The 12,593-nt window shown below is 40.1% G+C and overlaps 2 protein-coding genes across 2 annotated transcripts in view; both read left to right on the forward strand.

Annotated features, from left to right (window-relative positions):
* Nucleotides 1–12,593, forward strand: part of LOC122694965 (interferon-induced very large GTPase 1-like) — a 1,416,129-nt gene that overhangs the window by 922,747 nt on the left and 480,789 nt on the right. The window lies entirely within an intron of this gene.
* On the forward strand, nt 10,513–11,490 carry LOC122694980 (olfactory receptor 226). The gene has a single exon (XM_043904424.1). It carries the CDS (start codon nt 10,513–10,515, stop codon nt 11,488–11,490), a length of 978 nt encoding a protein of 325 aa, XP_043760359.1.

A 12,593-nucleotide genomic window follows, 5' to 3' on the forward strand; every position in this document is an offset into this window, starting at 1 on the left:
AAAGGCTTTGGCATAGTCGATAAAGCAGAAATAGATGTTTTTCTGGATCTCTCTTGCTTTTTTGAGGATCCAACGGATGTTGGCAATTTGATCTCTGATTCCTCTGCCTTTTCTAAACACAGCTTGAACATCTGGAAGTTCACAGGTCACGTCCTGTTGAAGCCTGGCTTGGAGAATTTTGAGCATTACTTTGCTAGCATGTGAGATGTGTGCAATTGTGCAGTAATTTGAGCATTCTTTGGCATTGCCTTTCTTTGAGATTGGAATGAAAACTGACCTTTTACAGTCCTGTGGCCACTGCTGAGTTTTCCAAATTTGCTGACATATTGAGTGCAGCACTTTCACAGCATCATCTTTTAGGATTTGAAATAGCGCAACTGGAATTCCATCACCTCCGCCAGCTTTGTTCATTGTGATGGTTCCTAAGGCTCACTTGACTTTCCATTCCAGAATGCCTGACTCTAGGTGAGTGATCACACCATCGTGATTATCTGGGTCATGAAGATCTTTTTTGTACAGTTCTTCTGTGTATTCTTACCACCTCTTCTTAATATCTTCTGCTTCTGTTAGGTCAATACTATTTCTGTCCTTTATTGTGCCCATCTTTACATGAAAAGTTCCCTTGGTATCTCTAATTTTCTTGAAGAGATCTCTAGTCTTGCCCATTCTATTGTTTTCCTCTATTTCTTTGCACTGATCACTAAGGAAGGCTTTCTTCCCTCTCCTTGTCATTCTTTGGAACTCTGCATTCAAATGGGTATATCTTTCCTTTTCTCCTTTGCCTTTCTCTTCTCTTCTTTTTCATAACTGTTTGTAAGGCCTCCTCAGACAACCATTTTGCCTTTTTGCATTTCTTTTTCTTGGGAATAGTCTTGTTCACTGCCTTCTGTACAATGTCATGAACCTCCATCCATAGTTCTTCAGGCACTCTGTCTATCAGATTTAATCCCTAGAATCTATTTTTCACTTCCACTGTACAGTTGTAAGGGATTTGATTTAGGTCATACCTGAATGGTCTAGTGGTTTTCCCTACTTTCTTCAATTTAAGTCTGAATCTGGCAGTAAGAAAGTCATGATCTGAGCCACAGTTAGCTTCCAGTCTGCTCCAGCTCCAGTTGGAGCAGCGGCTGCGTGGGGCTGGAGCGACTTTGAGGAGATACCCCACGTCCAAGGGCAAAGGAGAAGCCCCAGCAAGACAGTAAGTAAAATCGCATTTAGAATGAAACCCCATACTTGCCAGAGACGCCCAGAGGGCTCAAACATACCTCTGTGCGCACCAGGACCCAGAGACCCCACAGAGACTGAGACAGAACTGTGTTTGGGCATCTCATGAGTACCGGTCAGCAGTGGACTGCCGCGGGGTCAGGGGCTCCGGGTGCAGCAGACCTGGGTACGGCATAAGCCTTATTGGAGGAGGCCACCATTAACCCACCACAGAGCCGGAAAAACCATATCTTTGACGATATGGACCTTTGTGGGTAAAGTAATGTCTCTGCTTTTTAATATGCTGTCTAGGTTGGTCATAGATTTCCTTCCAAGGAGCAAACAAGTGTCTTTTATTTTCATGGCTGCAGTCACCATCTGCAGTGATTTTGGAGCCCAAGAAAATAAATTTTGTCACTGTTTCCATTGTTTCCCCCATCTATTTGCCATGAACTGATGGAACTAGATGCCATGGTCTTAGTTGATCAAATGTTGATTGAAGCCAGCTTTTTCATTTTTTCTTTCACTTTCATCAAGAGGCTCTTTAGTTCCTCTTTGCCTTCTACCACAACGGGTGCTGTGTCAATGTAATCAGGGCTTTACTGGCGGCTCTGACGGTAAAGAATCTGTCTGCAATCGAACCCTGGTTAGATCCCCGGGTCGGGAAGATCCCCTGAAGAGGGAATGGCTACCCACTCCAGTATTCATGCCTAGCGAAGTCCATGCACAGGGGAACCTGGCAGGCTACAGTCTATGGGGTCGCAAAGAGTTGGACACTACTAAGGGACTTTCACTTTACCCCTTTTTTCACACACAAAAGCCCCAGCCAAAATGTGCTCTCTCTAGCCAAACGACCCAGCAACTTAGTAAGACAGAAATGTTTTAGATGATAACTACTTTACTTATTCCAAACGCAGTAGGAAAAACTGCAGTCAAATCCGGGGGAGACTACCTTCCTCCTCACCGTGGTGGGTAGGAGCCAGGAATTTCATCCCCCGGCCACCAGGTGTCAGTGGAGAGCCCGGACATCCATACCCCCTGAGCAGCGACAAGGTGCCCTTTCTCTTTAATGCGCTTCCCCAGTGACTCAATAGCAAAGAATCCACCTGCCAATGCAGGAGACGCGGGTTCCAGCCCTGGGTTGGGAAGATCCCCTGAAGAAGGAAATGACAACCCACTCCACTAACCTTGCTTGGGAAATCCCATGCTAACTTTGTGTCAGAAAATTCAGAGAATCAAGACTCGGGAATCAGAATCAACAAAAAAGCTTAGAACTAGAAGTGGGTTCAAAAAGACCATAGGATACAAAATAAACATATAAAAATTAAGTATGGGGACTTCCCTGGTGGTCCAGTGTTAAGACTCTGAGCTCCCAATGGAGGAAGCATGGGTTCAAGCCCTGGTTGGGGAACTAAGATCCCACATGCTGTGTGTCCAATAAAAAAATAAAATAAAATATTTTTAAAAATCAAGTGTATTTCTATGCAATTGCAGCAAACACATAGACATTGAAATTAATAACAATATTTAGAAATATTTAGGTTATATAAATATAAAATCATATTTACAAGACTTTTGTGCTGAAAAGTACAAAATACTGTGAAGGAAATGAATAAAGATCTAAATAAAAGGAGAAACAGACTGTGTTCATGGACTGGAATATTGAAGTAGTATGATGCTGAATTCTCCCCAAATTGATATACTTAATGCTATTTATCTCAAAATCAAAGTAAAATTTTTGTCCCATAAAAACTTCTACATAAATGTTTTTAGCAGCCTTATTCATAATAACATAAATTGGAAACAACCCAGATGTCTTCAACTGTTGCATGTTTAAACAAACTGAAGTATATACAGCATGTAGCACTACTCAGCAATTAAAGAAAAAAAAAAATGAACTATGAATACATGCAATCTGAATGAATCTCCAGAAAATTATGCTAAGGAAAAAAGTTCATTGCACATAATTATATAATATATGAATCCATTTATATAATATTTATGAAATGATAAATTACAGTAATGGAGAACAGATAGCAGTTACCAGGGCTTAAGGAAGGAGTAGAGGTCAGAATAGAAATGGGTCTGCCCGCAAAGGGCAATAGGAAGACTCTTGTGATGAAGATATTCTGTATCCTACTTACAGTCAAAGCTATGGTTTTTCTAGTAGTCATGTATGGATGTGAGAGTTGGACTATAAAGAAGGCTGAATGCCAAAGAATTGATGCTTTCAAATTGTGGTGCTAGAGAAGACTCTTGAGAGTCCCTTGGAATGCAGGAGATGAAACCAGTCAATCCTAAGGGAAATCAACCTGAATATTCATTGGAAGGACTGATACTGAAGCTGAAGCTCCAATACTCTGGCTACCTGATGTGAAGAGCCAACTCATTGGAAAAGACCCTGATGCTGGGAAAGATTGAAGGCAGGAGGAGAAGAGGACGAGAGAGGTTGAAATGGTTGGATGGCATCACTGACTCAATGAGCATGAGTTTGAGCAAGCTCCGGAGTTGGTGAAGGACAGGGAGGCCTGGCGTGCTGCGGTCCATGGGGTCGCATAGAGTCAGACATGACGAATGACTGAACAATGACAACAACCCTACGTATTACCATGCGGATACCATTTGTGATAATGTACCATAGTTTCAAATGGGAAAATAGGCAAAGGGTACATGGAATCTTTCTGTACTATTTCTTACAATTATTTAATAGTTTTTCATTAAGTACTCTTATTTTTTCTTAAGTATAATCATACATGCAAATAAAATTTTATATCTATATTTTCAGTATTTGTTATTCACTTTTTTCAGGTTATATTTTATTACAAAAATTGCCAAAGCAACATGAAATAATGGGGAATAAGAATATGTTTGCCATCTTATTTTTTCATAAGAACATACCTGGCGTTTTTCCACTTGGCACATACATTTGTTTATAAATAGGGATAGATTCCATAAGCCTTTATCTGCAATTCATAAATCCAAGCAGCTTTGAAACTGAGCAGTTTTTCCTAAGTTTGGGGTCTTAAGACATTGGATTTAAAAACCTGTTATAAACTGATTATTTATTTATTTAATTCACATTGTATAGTCATATATTTTGCTGTAGGTATATTGAAGTGAAGTGAAGTGAAAGTCGCTCAGTCATGTCCAATTCTTTGTGACCCCATGGACTGTCCATGGAATTCTCCAGGCTAGAATACTGGAGTGGGTAGTTGTTCTCCTCTCTAGGGGATCTTCCCAACCCAGGGATCGAATCCGGGTCTCCCGTGTTGCAGGCAGATTCTCTAGGAAGTGTAGATATATTGATGCATTTGATTATGGAACTCTTTGGAAGTGATAGGAAACATATGGTGTATGCAGCATATTATCTTTTTAAAACCTGAAAAGTTCAAGAGCCCCATTTGTTTTGAATGAAGAAATTTAAACCTGTACCTTTTTTTTTTTTTAATCTTAAAGACGTATCCCCTTTATCCTCATGAATGTTTATCAAATGGATTTCATAGTAAACATATATTGGGATGTCCCTGGTGGCTCAGAGGTAAAGAATCCACTTGCCAGTGCAGGAGACATGAGTTTGATCCCTGATCCAGGAAGATTCCACTGGCCACAGAGCAACGAAGCCCCTGCACCACAGCTACGGAGCCCATGCTCTAGAACCTGTGCTCCTCTATGAGAGAAGCCACTGCAGTGAGCAGCCTGTGCCCTGCAACTAGAGGGTAGCTCCCGCTCACTGCAACCAGAAGTCCACACAGCAATGAAGATCCAACACAGTCAAAAATAAATAAATAAATAAAATTATTTTTAAAAAGTAGTACATATATTGAAATGATTATGGCTGTTTTATTTAACCTATTGGTGTGGTCTGATGGCTGATAATAATCACCAAAGGCAAACTGACATCAACTTCTAAGTCTTAATGAGGTTTGCAAATATTCCTCATTTAAATAATACTACCATATCAACCAAATCAATGCTAATTCAAGCAACTGTTGCTTTTGACAGTTTTTAACTAACAGCATGGCAATAAACATGGCAATAATGTTTATGTGTATACATATTTTCCTTTATTCAAAATAGGGTTTAATACAATGTCTATGGCACTCAAAATTAGGTTTACATTTTAAGAGTATTTGTAGATGTTCTTTCTCTCCTCACTGCTGCATCATGTTCTTGTGATTACTTCCTCTTGATTTTCTCAGCATTTTTCTGTTCCTGGAGAACTGATTCTTGCTCCTATCATGGAGTTAGTCAGACTTACGGATGGCACACTAAACCAGATAATGACAACTGTCCAATCATACTTATTTTGTCCTGATTATTCAAACATTGGGAACTGCTTCCTCCCAGTTACTTAAAAGAATCTCTCAAACTCAGAATCTCAAAGACCCTTCTCTTAATCTCAAATGTTCCCACTAATAAATCTTCTCTAGTTTCAACAGGCTGAAATTCAACAAATATTTCTTGAATCCTAACTAACATTTTTTTTTTTTTTGAGAAAAACTATGTTCCAGGTGTTGTTCTAAGAAACTCCCATCCATATATTTAATCTTCACAATTCTGTGAGATGGATATTAGAATCATTTCCATTTTACAGGTAAGAAAAAAGAAGGAGAGAGATGTTAAACAATTTTTTCAAGTCACATAGTTGAAAACAAGCAGAGTGATGATGGAGATCACATTATTAATCTCTACTTACACTGTTTCCTAGGGACTGAGATTGTGACAAACCTTTTCACAAATTTTGTTTTATTTAATTCTCAAAACATCTGTAAAATATGTTATTATCATTTTATGGCAAATCAACTGATATATAAAAAAATCCTTATTAAACAGAATATAAATTACAAACATTGAACTAAAACCCAGAAACTCTCTGTTCAGTGCTCCTTCTATGACATCATGGAATTATTAATAAGAGATGTCACCCATATGAGTTCAGAAGATAAAGGAAGAAATTTTGTAACATTGTTGAGACCCTAGCATGTTCCAAGCATTGTCTATATATCATGACATTTATTTCTCTTAACAACTTTTTGAGGTGTATTATTCTCATTTTTTTTTTTTTTTTTTTTTAGAAGGCAATGGCACCCCACTCCAGCGTTCTTTGCCTGGAGAATCCCAGGGATGGGGGCACCTGGTGGGCTGTCGTCTATGGGGTCGCACAGAGTCGGACACGACTGAAGCGACTTAGCAGCAGCAGCAGCAGCATTCTCATTTTTTAGGTTAGGAATCTAAGGCTCACAAAGTTTAAGTAAATTGCCCAAGATTACATACTTGAGCTAGAGCTAAAAGCTTGAGCTAAAGCTAAGCTAGAGCCTAAAGCTTGAGCTTTAGGCTGCCTGGCCTAAAGCCAAAGCAGGAAAGTGGCAGGATAGAAAGAAGGAAAGGGAGAGCAAGGGGAGAAGCTACGAGGCTGTAGGAGTATTGTGAGCACCATCTGCTATTCTGATAAACTTTTCTGATAAACTTCTATTTCTTGTTTCTTAAACACACCCTTTTCCTGTCTTCTATCCCAGTCTCTCTCTCTCTTGCTTTTTTTTTTTTCCTTGTATCTCTACTGGTCTCTTGGGCTCTGGCTGTAAAGTCATCACAAACATCAGAAGAAGGAGGGCAAAATGGAGACTACAGGAGGGAGGTGCAAGATAAAAGAAACTTTCCTGGTGGGGCAGAGCTCTCTGACCATGGGAGGAAGAGAAGGTGGAGTCTCTGTAGCATCTTTCTTTGTCCAGATGCTTTAATTTTCCTTCATATATGCTCTTTAAGTGGTTTCCTAGCCAGCCGGTCATCTTGGGAAGACACTGAATCAAAGACATCTGAATAAAGTAAGTGGATTTTGTTACCTGCTTTATTCCTCTTCAGTGGTCAAGTCTCCCATGTTTTCTTTCTACTCAATACAACCATCTTCCTAGTTGCCTCTACATCTAATAAAACCTAAACCCTTATCAGCATTTCCCACATCTGGTCCATTCTGATACTTAGATCAATGTAATTCTCTTTATCTTTTCTATGCATTCGTATTTATTCACACTCTGCCTAGCCTCCCTTTAGCTCTTATGATCTCTCATTCCTAATTCTTTCTACATTATACTTATCTTCACCTACTCTCTTTCATTGGATGTCTTATCCATATAGCACATTTATTTTACGTAAATACCATTCTTTTTATCAACAGAAGGTCCAATTTCTCCACTCTTCATCTAACTTCCTTATATTCTATCTTGTCCCTGTAGATCTACTCATTCTTCTATATTCAATGTCTGTTTTCATTACATGTCATTCCAATTCTGTCAAATTTTCTGGTAATTCATTTAAATTCTCTATTCAATCATTTCCATCCATTTTGTTTCTTTATATTTGTTTTCTCATTTCTAATTCATCTGTTCTACCCATATCTTTCCTTTCTCCATTTCCCCCTCCATCCACGCCTCCCTACAACCACTGTAATACCTTTACTATTTAGTTCTTAAGCAGACCCTAAAATAAGAATCACTGTCAAAAGAAGAGACAAAAATACCTGTAGATAATCTTTATCTGTAGAAATATGGGTAGTTTTGGAAGATGATAATTGAGAAACTAAAATGTGAAAGGTAAATAATGCCTAGGAACAGTTTATTTTTTCTTTCTTTCTTTTTTTGTTCCTGGGAGCAATTTTGACAGAGAAGAATATAGCAAATCACAGAATTAGAGAGAATAGCACAATATGTTTAGGAAAAGAAAAATAGTCTTCAATGACATTACTGCAGGACAGTTAAAGGAAATACATTTTGACACATTATTGAGGGATTCTGTATGTTTTCCCCCAAACCAAATGCTCTTGGAATGAGATGGCTGTAGAAAGCTTCACTCTAGAAACAAGTAGAAATTAAGATTGATAAGAGTTGAGGTTGGAGGAAAAAAGACCAGGTAATAAGCTATTGAAAAATAAGTCAAGAAATAACAAGGACCTGATTATTATAATGGACTAAAGAGAAGACAGTAGAAATGGGACAAATTTAGGAGATAACTAAAGAGGAAGTTTAGAAAAAACTTGAATTAGTTGTGGTGTTGGGGTGGGTAGAATAGGTATAGAAGATATAGGAAACTTCCAGATCTCTGGTACGGTACATCTGCAAAGAAACTAATATCATTCATTGTAATAGAGGAAGAATAGACTTAGGAAAAATTTTCTAGACATGTTATGCTTGAGGGGCCTATGTGACATCAAGGGAATTGTATCTACTCTTTGCTATACCATTAAGGATATATGTAGCCACTTTGGCATGTGGTTCCTCTTTTATTTTATATCTACCTAAGCAGTAGCAGCACTGACACAACTAGTAAAAGTGATATATGGGCTTTCCCAGGCTCTAATATTAGAGAAATAGTAATGAAAGGAACCTTAACAAATCAGTGAAAAAGAAAAGAAAGAAAGGACAACTAATGGTTGTATGAGGAGATGCCACATGAGTCAAGATTTGAAAGTTAAGTAGGAATTAGGTGATACATTAGGTGCTGTATGCCAAGAGCTGTGAAAGGTTGTTGCTGAACGATAAGACGCGGGATTCTTGGCCTCCGGAGGAGATGAATTCAATCCGGGGCCAGAGACGAGGCTGGATCGCTCAGAGCTTTTGTGTAATAAAGTTTTATTAAAGTGTAAAGGAGATAGAGAAAGCTTCTGACATAGGCATCAGAAGGGGGCAAAAGAGTACCCCTTTGCTAGTGTTAGCAATGGAGCTATATACTCTCCAATGAATCCAAAGAATGTCTGGAGGTTGCAAAGACCTCACCAGACCCACTCCCATAATTTACATTTTAAGATAACAGAGTTGGCTGAAGGTTTAATCCAAAGATTGTCCTCAGGCAGGATACATCCTTGTAAAGACCAAACCTACTCCCATAATTTACATTTTAAGATAACAGAATTAGCCAGAGGGTTTAATCCAAAGACTGTCCTCAGGCAGGATCCTAAGGAATGTAGAGGAAAAAAGCAAAAAAGTTTGTCCTTTCTTCCTCCTTGAATATCCCAGACCTCTCTCTCCTTGGGGACCCCTAGACTTCTTATCAGCCTGCCTAGGAAATGACTCTCTCAGCTGCAGGGTATAAAAAACAGTGCCGGCTGTGACAAGAGATAACACCTTGTTTGGTGACACCTTGTGAAATACCTTGAACTTGATTGTGTAGACAATGTGGTACTACGGAAGGTTTTAAGCAGGGGAATGAAACACTCAGATTTAAGCTTTAGGGGAGAGACTGTAGGCAGTAAGGTCAATGAGGAGCCTAATCTTTTTATTTGTTTATTTTCAAATGTGCAGAGCATCAAAGGTGAAGGCAGAAGAGATTAACAGATACACAGGAATACCTAAGGCCAAAAGGGTCAAATGCACAATTAATCACACATGAGGTGCATATTGAGAATAAAGGCTCAAAGTTAAGGTTCTGATGACAATTATAATTTAGAAGTTCCCATTTATGAAGATAGTATATAGTATAAGAATAGGTGTGGCAGATTAAACTTTCAGGAATGAGAAGATGAAGACATGTCTCTACCATCAGTTACAAGCTCCTTGAAGACTAGGTCCATGTCTTATTTACCTTTTCTCTACCACAACTCAGCCTATAGTCTGGAATGTGTTTGATCCACCAATACTTTTGAAATAAATAAGTGGTGGGTGTGGATGATAAGAATGGGAGTGATGGGAAGTGTAAGCCAGGGATATGACACTTTGTAATTGCATTAAAGCACCCATCCCAGTATTCTTGCCTGGAAAACTCCATGGACAGAGGAGCCTGACGAGTGGCTTGAATACTGAGAAATGCTCAAGTACTGCTCACAAAGCATAAAGAAAATAGAAACTCGGGTATAAACTTATTAGCAGTTTTGATGCTTTCAGATTCCATATAAAACAGAGACACACAGTATTTGTTTTTCTCTCTCTGGTTTATTTTACTTATCATAATGCCTTTAAGATATGAATTATTTCTTCAAAACAGAATCATGATGCAGCTCACAGATTAACTCTCACTTCAGAGCAGCTAAGACTCAATATTTTTGGTTTTGATCTATGTTTTTCAGGGACCAACTGGCGCTTATCAATCCATGCTTCTCCAAGGGCCAGAATACACTCCCATCCTATTCCAATACAAGGTAGTTTATTTCTGTCTACTTTTGTCTTAGCTCATTTCCAGATTACAGAAGAAACCAATGGCTTCAGTTCAGTGATGAATTACATGCACTACTCACATTGCACTCTGCCACTATAAACCTAGCGAGAGAAAGACTGAGTTTCTGCTGCTGCCTCCTGAACACACTCTATTCTCCCCTGAAAAGCAATGGGCGTGACCGACACCATGGAGAGGAAGAACCAGAGTGGGAGAGTGAGTGAGTTTGTGTTGCTGGGCTTTCCAGCTCCGGGATCACTGCGGGCACTATTATTTGCCCTTTCTCTGTTAGCCTATGTATTGGTGCTGACTGAGAACACACTCATCGTTGTGGCAATCAGGAACCACCCCAGCCTCCACAAACCCATGTATTTCTTTCTGGCTAATATGTCCTTCCTGGAGATTTGGTACGTGACAGTCACTATTCCCAAGATGCTCGCTGGCTTTGTTGGGTCCAAACGGGGCCATGGACAGCGAATCTCCTTTGAGGGCTGCATGACACAGCTCTACTTCTTCCTGGGCCTGGGCTGCACCGAGTGTGTCCTCCTCGCAGTTATGGCTTATGATCGCTATGTGGCCATCTGCCATCCTCTCCACTACCCCGTCATTGTCAGCGGCCAGCTGTGTGTGCAGCTGGCAGCTGGCTCCTGGGCTGGAGGTTTTGGCATTTCCATGGTCAAAGTTTTCCTCATTTCTCGCCTCTCTTACTGTGGCCCCAACATCATCAACCACTTTTTCTGTGATGTCTCTCCATTGCTCAACCTTTCGTGCACTGACATGTCCACAGCAGAGCTTACGGACTTTGTCCTGGCCATTTTTATCCTACTGGGGCCACTCTCTGTCACTGGAGCCTCCTACATGGCCATCACCAGTGCTGTGATGCGCATTCCCTCAGCTGCTGGGCGCCACAAAGCCTTTTCCACCTGTGCCTCTCACCTCACTGTGGTGGTCATCTTCTATGCAGCCAGCATCTTCATCTATGCCCGCCCAAAGGCACTCTCAGCTTTTGACACCAACAAGCTGGTGTCTGTACTTTATGCTGTCATTGTACCACTGCTCAACCCCATCATTTACTGCCTGCGAAACCAAGAAGTAAAGAGAGCCTTACGCCATACTCTACACCTGCACCAGGGGCATGACGCTAGCTAAGCCTGGGAAAGCTAGCACAACAAGTAGAAGGGAGGTAGTAAATCTTAGATAAATAACTGGGTTTCCCTGGTGGTTCAGCGGTAAAAATTCTACCTACAATGCAGGAGACCGCCTGCAAGGCAGGAGAAGTGGTTTGATTCCTGGGTTGGGAAGATTCCCTGGAGGAGGAAATGGCAACCCCTTCCAGTATTCTGCCTGCAGAATCCCATGAACAGAGAAGACTGGTGGGCTATACTCCATGGGGTCACAAGAGTGAGACAAGACTTAGTGACTAAACTACCACCACCAGAGCTCTTAAACTTAGGATCTATGTCTTCTAAGAAAGCAGAAGAGCTCTTAGAGCCTAAATTAGGGACTAGAGTTTCCAAGGCACCACCAAAGAACTAATTCAGAACAAGGAAGAGAGGTGAATTAGAAGCTAGAAGTTGGATTTCTTCAAGACAAGGTCTTAACATACAGGCTAGAACTTGATCTCATGTTGTCTGCTCTACTGTAATTTACATAGAACAGGTCCATGAAGCGTGTATCCTGGTGGGGTGGGAAGGGATGACTATGAGCATAAAACATGACTGAACTCAATATTTAAGGCAAAAAAATGCAGAATTAGCATCTATCTCAGTGGCTCTTCATGGGTTTGTTACTGAATTTTAGTTCTGAGATGGAAGATGCAAAAAAGGGAAGTAGAAGGAAAAAAGCCATTCAAGGAAGCATTGGCTTCATTATAGAAAAGCATCAGGAGACTTCTGGATGAGACCTCTTCTAGCTGGAGGATACCGATCATAGTCCATGAAGGAGAGGAACCATAACTGATCATTCTAGTGTGAATTACAAGGCAGGGAGACAGAAAACTGTGAATTCTTGTATTGGCAATATATCACCCCTTGGACCATAGGGGTTCAGAGCTTCATTTCCTGATTTATCAAGGTCAGTGCCCACATTGAACTAGTGACTGGGTGCAGTTGTTTATTTAATACTCAGTCTCCCTAATTAGACTATAAGCTTCAAGGAACCAGAGATCACATTTGTTTGTTCATCATTTTGTTAGCAGGGCTCAGAATAGTGTTTAGCACATGATAGCTATAAAGAAATATAGTAAAGGAATA

This window comes from Cervus elaphus, chromosome 1 (genome assembly GCF_910594005.1).
Source record: "Cervus elaphus chromosome 1, mCerEla1.1, whole genome shotgun sequence".
In the NCBI taxonomy this organism is placed as follows: Eukaryota; Metazoa; Chordata; class Mammalia; order Artiodactyla; family Cervidae; genus Cervus; species Cervus elaphus.